Source organism: Pan paniscus, chromosome 10 (genome assembly GCF_029289425.2).
Source record: "Pan paniscus chromosome 10, NHGRI_mPanPan1-v2.0_pri, whole genome shotgun sequence".
NCBI lineage: Eukaryota > Metazoa > Chordata > Mammalia > Primates > Hominidae > Pan > Pan paniscus.
The window spans coordinates 77,837,372-77,854,662 of NC_073259.2; the positions used below are offsets into that span (position 1 = coordinate 77,837,372).

Here is a 17,291-nt window from a genome sequence, read left to right on the forward strand (position 1 = left end):
GTGACATTTTAAGAAAGAAAAGTTAGATTGGGGTGGGGGGATGGGTAAAGGAGAAAGGAGTTAGAGATATCTGACTGGAAGACTGATTTGAAGTGATTGTGGAAATTAATGGAAAAGGCTTTGGTTTGTGGAAGAGGATTATGGTCTAGATTTAGACATATTGACATCCTCACATGAAAATGGGAAACAGGGATTTGAAATCTTGGGACTAGAGTTATAGAGATTTATTAATGTAGTGTAGCATGTTTGGAAAAAAAATGGAGTTGGAGGTCAGAGGTCTGTTTGCATTGAATCCTGGCTTAACTAAAAATACATTAGGTGTGTCCAGTTTACAAAATAGCTTAGAAATGAGATCTTTTAAGAAACGCTATACACCATGGAATACTATACAGCCATAAAAAAAGAATGAGATCATGTCCTTTGCAGGGACATGGCTGGAGCTGGAGGCCGTTATCCTTAGCAACCTAATGTAGGAGCAGAAAACCAAATGCTGCCTGTTCTCCCTTATAAGTGGGAGCTAAATGATGAGAACACATGGACACATAGAAGGGAACAACACACACTGCCGCTTGTGGAAGGGTGGAGGATGGGAAGAGGGAGAAGATCAGGAAGAATAATGGATACTTATTCTTCCTGAATCACCCAGGGTGATGAAATAATATGTACAACAAACCCGCATGACACGTTTACCTATGTAATAAACCTGCACACCCTGCAGTTGTACTCCTGAACTTACAAGTTAAAAAAAAGAAACACTTATTATTTTAAAAGTTGATACTTAAAGCCACCTTACCAGATCCCTTTCAAAATTAGGCTAAATAGTAGACCAGCAGGCATATGTCTGTTTCCAGAAGAATAGTGTATAAATTGGTTTTTAGCAGCTTAATGGCACATTTTCCTCTTATGTGAATTATACTTTTGGAAGTTCCACAGACTTCCAACACTTTGTGCTTTAAATTTCTATATCTTCTATCCTCCCCAAGCTAGTAGTTAGTGCTTTTAAATATTGTTACAGATCATTAAAGGAATTTGCTAATAAAGAAACAATGAAGAAATATCTATTTGAAAAAAGGACAGGAATTGATTTGTGATTTGAATTGCCCCCTTCTCAAAAATTATCCTGTTTCAAATACACATTGTTGTGTGTTTTCTTAATACAAAGGCACATTTGTATTATATTTCTTGTATCGCTAAAATGTAATGTTATTTATTTACTATATAATTTATACTGTCATATAAAATGCTATTTGCCACTTACTTAGAGCTATGCTAATTTTGCATTGATGGGGAGTGATAGTTGTATTGAGCCAGGTTCCTAGCTTAGGGTGACAGCTGGGCTGCTGCAAGTCCGGCCTGATAGACATGCTAGCTTTATCTCATGGAGCCATAGGGTAACAGATGGCTCATTACTTATTCAGCAGTCATTGAATGTGTGCTGTGTGCCAGGCATTTAAAGATGAATCAAAGTCCCTGCCCTCAAGAGGTTGATAGCCTAATCCCAGCCAGAAAGCCCTCATATAAAATTTTATCTTTTGTCATATGCAAATAGAAAGGATCGTGTGAAATTCAGTGAACTTGTTATATGATTGTTAAGATTCAGTATTTTTATAAGGTGGCTTATTCCTTTGTACTTCTCCCTAGGTCCCACATTAAATGCATATAGAGCAACCAACCAACCAAATAAACAAATACCCCATCTGGAAACTATTACCCTGCAAGCTATCAATAACATGCTTTGAGACTTGAACAGTCATCATGAGGATATTTTCAGCTGAGAAGCTGAAATCCTGATGGAAAGCTGAGAGCTGTCCTGCAGCTGATTACTGATTTGTAAATTTGTTCCAAGATGGGACATACCTGGAAAACACCTAGTTTCTGTTTCTAGAATCATGGTTAATGTTATGGCATTAAACTTATACTACTAATAGAATGTAAGTCTCACAAGGGCAGAGACTTTGTCCTTTTCATCACTTTAGCCCAGCATCTAGAACGGTGCCTGGTACACAGTAGGTTCTCAAATATTTGTTATCTAACTGAATGAATAGGCAACTTGTACAGAAGGTAGGGGCAAATGCTTTTCATTTCAAAAAACTGAAATTTATCATTATTTCACAGAAAATGTGCTCTCACTGGCCAGAGTAAGTCCTGTAAACACAGAATTAAATTAGGGGACTCAAGCAACTATTATTATATTTCTCCTTTTTGCAGATACAGGGTAAGTGACTTAACCATAAATTTTAATAAAGCTTGCTTTGATATGGGACATTTGACCATTCATGACATTTTCTCCATTTGGCCTAGATCACTTCTGTATGTAACTTTTTTACATACATTCGATACATTCAGCAGGGACTCGTGAAACAGCAGGATGGTGAGTGTTCTTGATTCAATATAAGTCTTTACATAAAAGTTCAGCAAAAAGTATAAGTATAAGTAAAGTTCAGCAAAAAGTATAGAATAGTAGTAATGCTCATATCAACTTTATTGTTGGTTCATTTATATTGAATCCCTTCTATAGTTCTAATAAAATTTGTGGAGAATTTGGGAACAAATGTCTTTTAGAAAAATATTGTGTTTAATTATTTTATTTGCCTCATTTTACTCTTAATTTTGAATTTTAAGCAGGGTCAGTTTTAACTCATAAGGGGTATATGATAAACCAGATGGTAAATGAGAAGAGAGTTCTAAGCTCATTGAATTGACTCTTTAAGAGATAAAAATGAGTAGGCCGGCAAAGTGGTCAGATTTATTTTAATTGATGGAAACCATGATGGAGCTCACAATTAAGTTTTCCCTGTATTTTCTACTTTTTGTGTGTGAATTAATAAAGCAGTCATGAGGATAATTCTGAATGGAATAAAGATTGCCATATTCTAAATCAGCAGAAACGTGTAGGTGATATATCCAGGAGAACCAACCTCATGAAAGTGTGTTAATATTTTAATACAATTTTATAGCTAAATATCTTAAATATCAGGCATGAAAACTAATATGGCCTGACAGCTCCAAAGCAGTATCTCTCGAGCACAAATGATTGTTTAAAAAAAAATAGCAGATTCTAGGCTAGGGACAAGTCTGTGCCAGTTAGTATTTAAAGTTTTACAAAATTTCCCTGTTTATATTTTTTAGGCACTGAAAATATTATCTTACTTAAACACTGGTAGAGGCCTACCATCTTTCAATCATGTAAAGCAGTGAATCTTAATTCTATGGAGAAGTTAGTCACGCTGATAAAAACTTAGTTTAGCCTTTCTCAAGGTCTGGTATGTTGAAAAATGTCATATTTCTTTAAAATCCCATATAGTTGGATTTTAATGCCTAAAACAATAGAGATAAAACCTGTTAACCTAATAACCTGATAACCTAATTAATGTTGAATTTCAAAAGGCCTAATAACATAAAAAGTCTTTAAACTGTGTAATACTTTTTTTGACTTTAATAAAACAATTCTTTTTGAATACCTGTTGATGGATAATATAATTTAAGCCAGAGAACAGAAAATTTATGTTAAGTATAATTGCCAAGAACATAATATTTTTCTGTTTGTTTAAATAAGAAGCTTGGAAAGACAGAAAGATAATTTACTTTATGAAAATAGGAAGAAAGTGTTACGAGTAATGAATGGTGAGGGTGTTGATAATAAAAGTAGTATATCTTCTCTGGTTTCTGTCACTCTTCCAGTTTATGATATTTAGTACATATCATTTAGTATGTGTGTTTGTTGTAAACAGGTATTAGTCTTAAAATCTGTTTATTATATGTGCCTTGTGCCAACAAAGGATTTAGGGCAGCTAAATCTAAAGCAGAATTTCTCGACCTTGGTACTAGTGACATTTTGAGCTGGATAATTCTTTGTTGTGGGGGGCGGTCTTGTGCATTTGTAAGATATTTAATAGCATCCCTAGCTTTTACTCATTAGATACCTGTAGCACCCCCGAGATGGGACAGTGAAAAATGTTTCTGTTCATTGCCAAACGTACCCTGGCGTGGCCAGGGAATGAGGAGTGGTGGTGGTGGTAGTGGTGGAATCTTCTCTGATTGAGAACCATTGATCTAAATGAATATAATCTGATCATATATCAAACGAAGACCTTTTATTGTCTGAAATAAGGAGCCAACGTTTTTCCACTTACAGTGGGAACTTACAAAAGTATAGGTAATTGAATTTACAATTCCTCTTCCACATGCATTTTTATTTCTAATTTGAGCCATACACAAAACCTTTCTGTTACTTCTCACAATGTTGCTGAGTTTTCTGGATTGTCTTGTTTTCTTTTTTTGCCCTTCACCCTCTGGTAGTGTTAATGAAGAGTAAAATGGCCGCGATATAACAAACTAGAGCAAGAAGATTCGTAAGTTAGAGAATAGCTCGAATAATTGAGTATTGAGTATATTCACTTAATGAAGGTAACAGCATTGACATTTACTCAGGATGCTGAATGTCTGTCTACCTTTTCTTGGGCTAAAATGATAGTCTCTGATGTATTTAACAAATAATTGTGACAAAACTGGTGACTTTTGCTTTATTGATAAAACTGGGATGGTCACAAGTCTGTGGAAAAGTTTATGTGAATTATTGAAAAAATGTAGGTACATCTTTAGGAAATGCACAATTGACATTTCAGCTAAGGTTTTCAGCGAAACATTAAAAATAATGAAGATGGTATTTTATGATTTAAATATCTCTCTTTTCTGTTTGTATAGTTGATCAGATGTTTTGGGAGGTTATGCAGTTGAGAAAAGAGATGTCATTGGCAAAGCTGGGTTATTTCAAAGAGGAACTCTGATGCTCTGCGTGGGACCATGCCTGAACTCCCCGAATAACTGAAAAATGGCTGAATATTTTTATGGTTACTTGATATTTATTTCCAAGGAGTGGGCCTAAGACTTTTTTCCCCTTTTGCAAATTGCTCTAAGAAGTACCATGATTTCTTTTAAACTGATCTATGCTGTGTTTGCTTATTCTTTAGTTGAACACACTATGAAGAATTCCAGGTGTACTAGTGAATGTAATTTATAGTTGCCAAAAAAAAAAAACCTGAAATAAATAAATGTTAGATTGAATGTGTGTACATTTTCTCTTCTAGCTCTGACATGGCATTTAGGGTTAGCAGAATGTATTAAATAGTAATTTTCAAACTACACAGTAGCTTCCTTCCTTGTGAGAGGCAAGAAAGAAGTCTGAGTGGATAGTACTCACTTTCCAAGGCCCCCACCTCTAGAATGGCTTTATTTTTATCTGTTTTCTATATTGGGTTTCAAAAAAGATTTTATTTGAAGAAATACTTCCGCTGCTACAAAGTTTGAAAGTTACTATTTTAATTATTCTGCTCTCTGTAACTGAAAGAATCCCTTTATTTTGGTTATTCATTAAAATATAATAGAAGGCAGTCAGATTTTATCCCAGAGATGTATTCCTGAGTGTCTTGATATAGTGTATTCATGTTTTATATGTGTTGACCACTATATTGTCATTGGAGGGACATAGATGTAAATGAGTTTGACGTGTGTCAAAGGGGTTTAAAGGGGTGTGGATTGAATGAATGGTATGTGTGAAGTATATGCTGATTATAGAACCACTTGACCTCTGCATTCCAAATTGTAAAACTGACTCAACTGGAGAAATTATAACAAAGAGGTTTGTGGTAGAAATGTAATAAGTATAGAAAAGCAAAAAGAAAAAATGAGAAACCGCTTTAGTCTCTGTTTAGAGAAAGCTGCTGTTAATATTTTTGGATAGTAGCCTTTCAGCTTTCAGATATTTTCTACTTACATATGCATATTTTTGAAACAAAAAGTAGGGGTTTTTTTTGCTTTTTAAACCTAAACATTAAATATATTTTCCCTTGGGTAAACCTACACATCCTAATCCCTGTTTATAGAATTTTAACATAATTTAATTGTGTTTGGAGATGAGGTGGTTTTCAGTTTATTTTTCATATTATAATGCTGTGACGAGTATCCTTATCTGTACACTTCTGAACATTGTGGAGTTCTTTCATGTGGATGCCTGGAGATAAAATTGTGTCGAGATATATATGTATTTTTAAATGTTTGATCTGCATTGCTAGATTGCCATCCAGAAAAGTTAATCAATTTGTATTCACAGCAGCAGTGTACAAGAGGGCTGGTTTTCTGAAGATAACATTTTTTTCAGTCCTGTTCAGAGGTTTGGTCAATCTTACCTGTAGATGACTTCAGCCACCAGGCTGGATGGGAGCCCACAGACAAAAGGACATTGGTGTATGTTATGGTGAAAACCGTCAGTACCATGCCTAGCTCAAGAATGTGAAATTGAACGTGAAAAAAACTTTGAACCTACAATTTTATGTTCTGAAAATAGTTATTCTAATGTGAGGGCATTAATAAGAATATGTACCATCAAAGCTTCAGAAGATTTTCCATACAAACTAAAATCACTTTTGGAGAAAGTACCTAAATAAAAAGAGAAACAAATCCAGGAGATACTGTAAGATTTGAAAGAAAGGTAATCAAATACTCAGAAAAAGTTTGTTGATGACTTAAAAAGGATAAATAAAAAGTAAGACTAAAGAAAATCAGTATACCCATTAATAATAAATCTTTAGTAATCTATAAGGGGAAGAATGCTTTTCAACCTTATACACTAGAAGCATGCTCTTTAAAATTAATGCGACAGGATGATGACTTGATGTAGAAACTATGTGGAATTATAGATTAAAATGTGATTGAAACATATTTAGAAAATGTGATTATCTTCCTGATCCTACTCCCTTTAGGAAGAACTTCTTAAACTGGAAGCAGAAAAAAAAAAAACCATAAAAGATAACCATAAAAGAAAATAAGTTATGCTATATTATAAATTCTTAATTTAGAAATCGTGCATCAGTGGTTAGGCATTGTGGCTCATGCCTGTAATCCCAGCACTTTGGGAGGCAGAGGCAGAAGGATTACTTGAGCTGCTTGAGCCCAGGAGTTTGAGACGGGCCTGGGAAAAATAGAGAAACTCCATTTCCACACACACACACACACACACACACACACACACACACACACACACACACACACATTGTGTCCATCAACTTGGGAGGATGAGGTGGGAAGATTGCTTGAGCCCAGGGGTTCAAGTCCAACTTGGGCAACATAGGGAGACCTTGTCTCTAAAAAAAAAACTAAAGCTAAACTACAAACTGTGAGGCAATATCTGCAACATTTATAACTAGTAATAGCTTAGTATCAAGAATGTATGCAGAAATTCTACAAACCAACAAAAAAGGACAGTGTCACAGAAAAATAGGCAAAAGACTGAACCAGGCCTTCCACACAATTAGAAGTGCATGTGGACCAATAAACATTAAGAGGTTTTCATCTCTCAATCAGGAAAATGTAAATCAAGATGACAATGACATGTTCAAATTCATTCGATTGGTGAAAATGAAGAAACACAATAAAGTCAAGTTTTGGAGAGGGTTTTAGTCAATAGGATCACTCACATATTGCTGATGGGGGTATCAATTGGTATATCCACTGTGAAAAACCATTCACTAGAAAAGTTGGGCCAGGCCCAGTGGCTCATGCCTCTTGGCTTTGGGAGGCCAAGGTAGGAGGATCACTTGAGCCCAAGAGTTCAAGACCAGCTTGAGCAACATAGGGAGACCACATCTGCACAAAAAGATTTTTTTGAATTAGCTGGGCATGGTGGTGCATGCCTGTGGTCCCAGCTACTTGGGAAGCTGAGGTGGAAGGATTGCTTAAGCCCAGGAGGTTGAGGCTGCAGTGAATCATGATTGTGCCACTGCACTCTTACCTTGGGTGACAGAGTAAGATCATACCTTAAAAAAAAAAAAAAACAGTATACCCATGGATCAGCAATTTCACTTTTCAGTATATACTTGAGAAATGCTTGCACAGGTCCCCCAGATCACACATATAAGAATGTTCTGGAATAAATTAAAATGTCTATTTTTAGGAAGGTGTAATGTGTTCACAGAATGGGTGATTATTACATGGCAGCAAAATGAATGAATACCAGCTACTTGCAGCACAATAACTCAGAATGAAAAAGCAATTCTGAGAAAACTATATATGACATGATACTTTTCTTATAAAAGTCAAGAACAACTAAAACTGAACAGCTGTTTAGGCATTGACATATGTGACAAAACTTTTAAAAAGTAATAAAGTTCAAGATAGTGGTTACCTCTGGAGAGGTAGAGGAGGAGCAAATCTATGAGTAAGTCACTGGTAATGTTTTAGTCCCTGGGTTAGGTGGTGGGTTTTGGGGTGGTTCATTTGTCATTAAAAGTAAGTACATGAGCTGGGTGTAGTGGTGCGTGCTTATAGTCCCAGCTACTTGGGAGTCTGAGATAGGAAGATCCTTGAGGCCAGTTCAAGGCTATAGTGTGCTATGATTTCACCTGTGAATAGCTACTATATTCCAACCTGGGCAACGTAGACCTTGCCCCCCTTTAAAAAAAATTCAAAAACAAAATAAATGCATGGACAAATGAATAAGAGAGTTATGCATGGGACATCGGTGGTGTATTATGAATCAAGCATTATTACTAGCTCAGTTATATGTGCCTTCATTCCAAAACAAAAAATAAAAGGTAACAAAATTGTTGAATTGCATTTGAGAGAGAGGAAAGGAAAGAATTCAGGTCTGAATCTTAGGCTTTTGGCTTGAGCTATTGCAGTTTATTGAGATGGGGAAATACATGGTGGGGGAAAGTTTGGGTATGTGCATAACAGAGACAGAAATTCAGTGTTTGACAGATCAAGTGTGAGGTGCCCACTGAGCATCAAAGTGGCTATGTTAAGCAGGTATTGGATATACAAATCTAAATTCAGTAAGGTCAGTCCAGGAGAAAATTTGGGGAGTAGTTAGCCATGGGATCAGATGGGCGCTTTAGGGACACTTTGGAGATGAAGTACAGCACTGAGCCCTGAGTTCCTGTGACAGAGAAGCAGCCTGCAAAGACGAAAGGAGGAGCTGTTAGGAAGAGCAAGGCAACAGAAAAGGAAGAACCAGCATGCTGATTATGTTCAGGAGAGTGTTTCTACGCTGAATTTAATTGCCAAGATTACCAATTCTAAAGAAGAGGAGGACTCTTGGACAAGTTTTTAGAAGTTGGTTTGGAGCTGGGGTGAGAGCCTGGCCTAATGGAGACAGCTCTGGATTGGGAGTCACTTAGACCTACATTCTGGTCTAGGTTTGGCTCCCAAAAACTGGGAAGGTCAGGTAGGTGGCCACTCCTCTCTCTTCATGGTCTCTTTCAGCTTGAAGACAATTTACAGTCTTTGACTAAGCATCCATACTGGAAGAACAAGATTTGGTTTCTGAACATTGGGTCTTAGTCCTTAAAATAACTTGCAACCTGTTACCTCTTCACTTATTCCCATCGCCACCACAAGAATCCTGTGTGTTTTTGTTTTGTGCATCCAGAGTCTAAAACGGGTCTGCTTTTATTCATAGGCTTTTGTTTTCAATGGTTTTTGTTGTTGCATTTTTCCCTAGATAAAATGTTTTTTCTATAAGACACTGCTTAAAAGAGTCCAATGCAGTATGAATTTGTATTTGTGTTTAACTTTTGTGCTTAACAGATCTGCCATGGCTGAACTCTCAGTTGCTTAAGCAAAATTCTGGGGCTTATTCTAGGTTCCTTTATTTGTCATTGTCACTCCCATTCCAGTTATCAGCAAATTCCATCAGCTGTCTCCGAGACATCTTAAATCTGTCTACCTCCCTCCATGTCCACTGCTACCACTCTGTCCAAGCTATTATCATCTTTCACCTGAACTCGTGCACTAATGTCTGCTGTCCTTGCATCCACTCCTGCCCTCCTACAATCACTGACGGCAGCCGCAGGGATCTTTATAAAACGAAAATCAGATAGTGTCACTTCCCTGCTTAAAGCCCTTTGAGTGGCTTCCCATTGCACTTAGAAAAAAAAAAAAAAAAAAAAAAACTGGCCGGGTGCGATGGCTCATGCCTGTAATCCCAGCACTTTGGGAGGCCGAGGCGGGCGGATCCCCTGAGGTTGGTAGTTCGAGACCTGCTTGGCCAACATGGAGAAACCCTGTCTCTACTAAAAACACAAAATTAGTCAGGTGTGATGGTGCATGCCTGTAATCCCAGCTACTTGGGAGGCTGAGTCAGGAGAATCGCTCGAACCCAGGAGGCAGTGGTTGTGGTGAGTTGACATCACGCCATTGCACTCCAGCCTGGGCAACAAGAGTGAAACTCCGTCTGAAAAAAAAAAAAAAAAAAAACCCAAACTCAATAGAAAATCAAGTTTTCATAGTGGTAGTTGTTAACAGAGAAATAACAATGAAAACTTTAAAAAACTCCATGAAAATTTGCAAAACTTAAATGTAGAAGAGGAGTAAACTTGATAAAATATTAAAAGAATTGAAACCCTTCCTAAAGGCAGCTTCTCAAGGGAGCACAAGTTCACACACAGTTTACTTTTGGAGGAACGTCTGAGGTCATGAGGACTAGATTCTAGAGCTACAGGTCTCAGGGACAGTCTCGAGGGATACAGGGCCCCCATCACCACATCCCCAGATTTAACCGCAGCAGCTCAGCTTTTATCTGTATCTGTTGGAGCTCTCTAGGAAATGTCAATACCAAAGCAAACCCAAATCACAAGTAGATTAGATTACTATTCAAGAGGATGATTCTCTACCGAAACTGTGCAAAATGGGGATATCAAGAGAGTTGGAAAATGTAAGACGTAAAGACCATAATCAGGAAAATACGCATCATATTTGTTATTCACTGAGAGGGAGGAATTTCCACTTAAATCCCATTTCCAGCAGCTGGATTGTGCTCTCAGTGGAGTGCTCTGGATTCTGATTAATAGAGATTTTCTAGTCCTCCCAACAACTTCCTTCTCAATTCTCTTCACTTTCCGCAGATCTCGGCACCAGGGTTGCATCTTGTGGGCTCCATTGTGTTTTCACACAATGTGCTATTTGTCCTTCACAGTGTTTTGGTTTATTTTTCTGTTTGTCCATCTTGTTTTTGAACAATTGCCAGCATTTAAAAATGAGGAAATCTAAAATCTGCATTTCAAGCTGCTCTTTTTTAAAATGTGCCGTTTCGACAACACTGAGCCCACATTCTTGAATGACAACACTTGGGTGGAGCTGAGTGACTCCACCTGTCGGGTGGCTACACCCTTGCTCAGGGTATGCACTCGATGGTTTGCTCTATGGCCCACCATCCTGGATTGTCTCCCTGACACCAAGGCTAAGGGACCCACTTTACTCACTTATCTGCTGGGCCTTGGAAGTATTTCAGTTCGGAACCCCAATTCTAACCTTAGCTTCTCAGGCCATTAAATGAAATCTCATTTCTATGATGCTTCCTGTCACATCACTGTGCTGCTGAGAACATGAAGTCTGTGGGTGAATTGGTGGACGGGATCCAGAATCATTACTTGGCAGTGGATTATAGTGTGATGACTCATTTCCGGTGGTCTCCAGGAGACTTGGCTGGGAGCTTCTCTTGGAGTCTAGGGTTAACCAGAGGCTACATGTTTTAGGCATCTTAATTCATATTTTACCTAAAGGCATATAAATCCTTAAAAAAAATCATTTGACTTCATCCTTGCTCCCTACATCCAGCCAGTAACCATTGCTTTGTTTTACATCGCATGCTTCAGGCTTTACTACAGCCTACCTGGATTTTGCAGTAGCTTCTTAAACTGCTTAAACTTTGGATATTGCCCCAGCCAACACATTCTGCCACAGAGATCTCTCTGAGTTAAATGGGATTGTATCATGCCCCACACCCACGCAGATAGAAACTGTCAATAGATACACTTAGAATGAATATGCATGGAATCAAATTACATTCAGAATCTACCACTATAGGTAGTGAATACAACAGAGGATAGCAGAGGCTGGGAAGGGTAATGGGGGTTGGGGGGTGGGAGGATAAAGGGGTTGGGTAATGGGTGTAAAAATCTATAGAAGGAATATGACCTGTTGTTTGGTAGCACAATAGGGTAAATACAGTTAATAATTTATTGTATATTCCACAATAAAGGAGTGGATTTGGAGTGTTCTCAACACAAATGATAAATGTTTGAGGTGATGGATACCCCAATTACCCTGATTTGATCATTATACGTTGTATGTTTGTATCAAAATATCATATGTACCCCATAAATATGTACAACTATTATGTATCCATAAAAATTGGAAATAAACTACCACCATCTTTCTTCAGCCTATTTTCCTATCTCCTCTCGCACCATACTAGGCACACAATCTCTGTACCTGTGCTCTCTGTCTTCCAAGCCATTGCTTATGTTTTAAGAAATATACTTACTGTTTAATATATCCTATACCACTGTAGGATGACTGTAGTTAACAATAATGTGTAGTTTCAAATAGCTAATAGCTGGAAGGAGGTTGTTGAATGTTTCCAACATAAAGAAATGATAAGTGTTTGAGATGATGGATATGCTAATTACCCTGATCTGATCACTACACATTATATGTATGGAAATATCATTGTGTACCCCATGAATATGGGCAATTATTATTTGTTAATTTAAAAAATAAAAAAAAGACCCACCCACTGTTTAAGTGTATCTGCATCCTAGCTCTTTGTGGCACCTTTCCAGATCCTCCCAGATTAAATTACTGTCCTTTCTCTGTTCTCTTGAGACATTTTCCCAGCTATCAGTCTGCCCTGAGTTACACTCACTTGTGTTTTTCTCATGCCCTCGATTTCAGTTTATGGAGGGCAGGGACTATTATTTATTCATTTTTTTATTTCCTGCACCCAGCAGATAGCTTCACACAATTGTTGAAAATTCATTTCTTTAAACAACTTGATGACTTGTCCTTATAGATCTGATAGCCAGTGTGACCGTCAAAAGAAGCTCCTAAACCTTTTCTTTTCTAAGCTAAACTTAGTTTGCTCATTTTCAAGTAACAGTATATGTGTGTAAAATATGTTTGGAATTATGTCACCTACAATTCTAATAATGAAACAATAGACAAATTTGGAAAATGGGTATTCTACAAGGCAATGAGCCTGGACTATAGAAAAAAGTCAAAATCATGAAAAGCACAAATCAAAATGACAAGGGGACTGTTCTATAGTTTAAAAAGACATAACCAAAGGCAGTGCATGGACATCCATTGGATCCTTAATCAGAAATCAAAAGCCATAAAAAATATTTTGGAGACTGGAAGAAATTACATATGAGATGATAATATTACATTTCTTTGGTATAATGATGATATTGCAATTACGTGTGAAAATGTCCTTATTGTTGGGACACATATACTGCGTTATTTAAGGGTGATATGTCAAGATGTCACCAACTTATTTTCAAATGGTTCAGTCAAAGGGTATATATATATATATATATATATATATATATATATATATATATATATATATTCAGAATCTACCACTATAGGTAGTGAATGCAACGGAGGATAGCAGAGGCTGGGAAGGGTAATAGGGGTTAGGGGTTGAGGGGATAAAGAGGGGTTGGGTAATGGGTGCAAAAATATATAGAAGGAATATGATCTAGTGTTTGGTAGCACAATAGGGTAAATACAGTTAACAATAATTTATTTTATATTTCACAATAAAAGAGTGGATTTGGAATGTTCCCAACATAAATGATAAATGATAAATGTTTGAGGTGATGGATACCCCAATTACCCTGATTTGATCATTACACATTGTATGTTTGTATCAAAATATATGTACCCCATAAATATGTACAACTATTGTGTATCCATAAAAATTAGAAATAAACTATATATATAAAAACTATATGGATATATATATATATAAACAAACTATATATGGATATATATATATCCATATCCTTCCACACACATATCCATATCCACACACATATCCATATCCACTGCTACCACTCTGTCTCATATATATGTATATGTATGTATATGTATATGTATATATATGTATGTGTGTGTATATATATATGAGAGAGTGTCAATAATTGGTAAGTGTAGATGAAGAGTATATGGATATTTTATGATACTTTTTTTTTTTCCAAATAGTTGGGAAAAAAGAGAAAAGGAAGGGGCGAAAGGATAATTTAATTGCCTAATTGTATTTTCTTAGGCTATTATTAAATGAATTATAGCTAAGCAGTGAAAACAAAACATTTATTCGGGTATGGTTTTATATTTAGGAGTGAATCAAGTTACTAGTGACTCAACTGTAAGAATTATTAAATTGGTAATGCAGTTTTCGTTGCTTGTTAGACTTCTCATACTTTATGGTTTATACTTTGGAAGCAAATAAGCTCTAGAGGAAATGGAACAGGTATGTATTAAGGAATTTAAGTTTTTGCTGTAAGTTTGGAAATACTTAACAAATTCTAACTTTTCATTATCACAAGCCTTTTAAAATTACCTGTGATGATAGGTATCTATAAAAGTATATTGATTTATCCCTTTTTTCTAGGTTAAAAAAATAAGTATGTTTTATTGGTGGTAGCTAAGTGGATCTAGTTGATAAAGGTGGAGATATAAATATATTGGTGTAAAAGGACAAATATGAGATAAGACTATGTATTTATTGCCCATTTATGTAATTGCATGTGTCACTAAGGACAAAGGTCCTTAAAGACGAAAAGCAGAGTAGAAACAGTTCCTTATATTAAGACAGATGAATTTGCTACCTCTTCCCTCTTCATGAATTTTTTTTAAATGTATGGTTGTATATCCTTCCAGTTTTATAATCACATTTGAAAACTCAACCATCTTTCTGGGCACAATTTGATGGCTGAAGATATGCTTCACTCCAATAAAAAGAAAATGAAGATTTTTCAAGAGCATTCGTAGGCTTCGAATCAAAAGGACAGTACTTATTTCCTGAGGTCTGATAACCGTTGTTTTATGAGGAAATAGTACTAGGATCACAGTACCATGGATGTGGTAGGCGAAAATGAGGCCCTGCAGCAGTTCTTTGAAGGTAAGAGGCCAATTTCCAGCATGAATTTGCTGCTTCTGAGAAATGCTCACTATCCCTGTTTCACCTTTTCCGTATTCACTTAAACTTTGTTTTGAAAGAAATGCTATCATACTTAGGTAACTCTCCTAATATCAAAAGTAGGGGTTTATTTGCTACATTGGAAGCAAAATTCAATGGTATGGATAGAGATTTTAAACAAAACAGGATTTTCATCTTATAGTTTGGTTGTTAGCATCAAGGAGTCAGCATATTTATGTTGTTATTACTTGTCCCTGTCCTGTACTAGATTTTATTTTTTCCCATGCCCTATGTTTAAAAAAACTACACAGCCATGCTCAAATTCCATGTGAAGGGAAACGTGACCATCATTTTTACACGGTAAGGTATTTTGCATGAGGGAGTATGAGAAGAAGTGAGGGAAGACCTGCTCATTTACAGAATCTAGGGATCAGTCAGCAGCACATCGAGAAAAGTGCTTTAGGTATTTCTTGTGCTTTGTAAAGTGCCTGACAAATAATATATATTTAAAAGTTGAATGGAATGGGCTGAATAGTAAACAATGCTGAACACTAAAGAGTGACGGGGCGTACCAAAGAAATAGTGAGATTCTATGTCACTATTGGGAGGAATCAACACCATGGGGTAGTTTCTGTGGCTTGGATTTTTCCAGAAATGGCAAGAAGAAACATAAGACCAAGAGAATTATCACATTATCTTGTCCTACCATCCATCCCATTGAGTGTTCTGTCTCTGACAGTGGCCAAGTTGGTATTGTCTACCTGGGTCATGCTTGGCACATGGTAGGCACACTAGTGTTGCTAGACTGTTATTGCCTGATTTTATATCATATATAATTTTCATTTGAGCAGCAGGTGGCAAGCTTCAATCTACCATTGCATCTATTTTAGAGAAACCAGCAGTTTATTGTATACATGCAAAAATCTACTCCATTTCCTTCTAGAGCTAGGGAAGACCTGAATATCGAATCTGGTCTACCTTCTGTTTTTTGAAAGAGCTTTTATTTCTATGGGATCCCTATACTGTCCTTGTTTATACTATTTTTGGAGGTTTCTATGGATATAGTTTCTACAAGTCCCCTCTACAGCTTGTTGCAATTATCTGATCATTATTATAAAAGTATTTGTCTTCAGTGTTTTTCTTACATTATCTGTGAATAGTTGGAAAAGGTGGTAGACTTCACAAATTAAAATGAAGGCACTAGCTTAAGTGAGTCCCGTCCCCCTGAAAATCACACAGCTAATTGTCAATTTTTTCTTACCTCTACTATTCAGCAAATATTGAGCACCTACTCTGAGTCAGGTTCAACAACCACTTTCTTTAAATGGTAGCTTGTAGGGCTTTGGATACCTTCTCTTACATTTTAATAATTTCCTTTCTCTTGACCCTTTTCAAATGAAGGCAGCTGAACTGAAGCTGATATTCTTGATCTGCAGTCCAGTGCTCTACCTCTGAGCTATACCCTCTCCTTGAATCTGATATTCTAATGAGAAGAACCAGTTGTTTCATGTCATGCTCCTATTGATATGTTACTGTTTCTAATCAAATACCATCTCATATATAAAAAATTCAGGGTTTGAAAATCAAGAAAAAAATTTGACAATTTTTTACCCACCTGAAAGCTATTTTCTCCATTTCCTCAGGCTCTTCGTTCTAAGAAACTAAGCCCTAAATAATGTATGTTTTCCTTATAAACATTTTTATATTAAAAATTATCTTGAATTAAATGGCCTTGACTGTCAAAGCTCATGATGATCTTAGTTTTTTTTTTTTAAACTTCCAAACGTGACTAAATCTTCATGGTGTCTCAGGAAAATGACAAGGGTGGTTGTTCTGGGTAGCTGATAATTCTGGTTCTAATTCAAATCCCCGTCTGCCACTGATGCAATAGGTAGGCTTGTGAGCTAAAGCAGAAGAGGCACAATCAGGCACTCTAGAGATCGCAACATCCTCTGGAAACTCAGACGCCATGTGAGATGTTTGGTTTTTTCAGCAAAACGGTACCACTTCAAAAAAAAGGTTGTCAGAAGACGGGTGCATTGTTTTATTTATAATAACTAAAAATTGGTTACAACCTAAATTTCTAATAGTGGTGGATTTATTAATTACAGTTCTAACATATAATGGAATATTTTATGGCTATTAAAAATGATGACAAGGAAAAATGTTTATGATCTTAAGCAAAAATTGACTTACAATGTGGAATATATAAACACAATTAGATATATATATAGATAACTTTCTATAGCAAAGTTTATTAAAACTGGGTTGAAAACAGTTAATATATTTCCATTCATGCACACACAAATAC

At 36.3% G+C, this 17,291-nt stretch overlaps 2 protein-coding genes across 6 annotated transcripts in view; both read left to right on the forward strand.

Annotated features, from left to right (window-relative positions):
* Nucleotides 1-12,216, forward strand: part of RAB3IP (RAB3A interacting protein) — a 78,273-nt gene extending 66,057 nt beyond the window's left edge. For 4 of the 5 annotated variants that reach the window (XM_034936219.3, XM_003808731.4, XM_008960780.3 and 1 more), the window contains 3 exons: nt 2,116-2,215; nt 2,302-2,371; nt 4,705-12,216. In XM_034936219.3, coding sequence (XP_034792110.2) covers nt 2,116-2,215; nt 2,302-2,371; nt 4,705-4,787 — 253 coding nt within the window. In that variant the 3' untranslated portion in view covers nt 4,788-12,216. Of the gene's footprint in view, nt 1-2,115; nt 2,216-2,301; nt 2,372-4,704 lie in introns of those variants that run through there. The other variant, XM_055095899.1, reaches the window with a different exon arrangement.
* Nucleotides 12,217-14,916: 2,700 nt separating this feature from the next.
* Nucleotides 14,917-17,291, forward strand: part of MYRFL (myelin regulatory factor like) — a 133,433-nt gene continuing 131,058 nt past the window's right edge. Inside the window, exon 1 of the mRNA XM_055096496.2 lies at nt 14,917-14,962. Coding sequence (XP_054952471.1) covers nt 14,917-14,962 — 46 coding nt within the window. The remainder of the gene's footprint in view (nt 14,963-17,291) is intronic.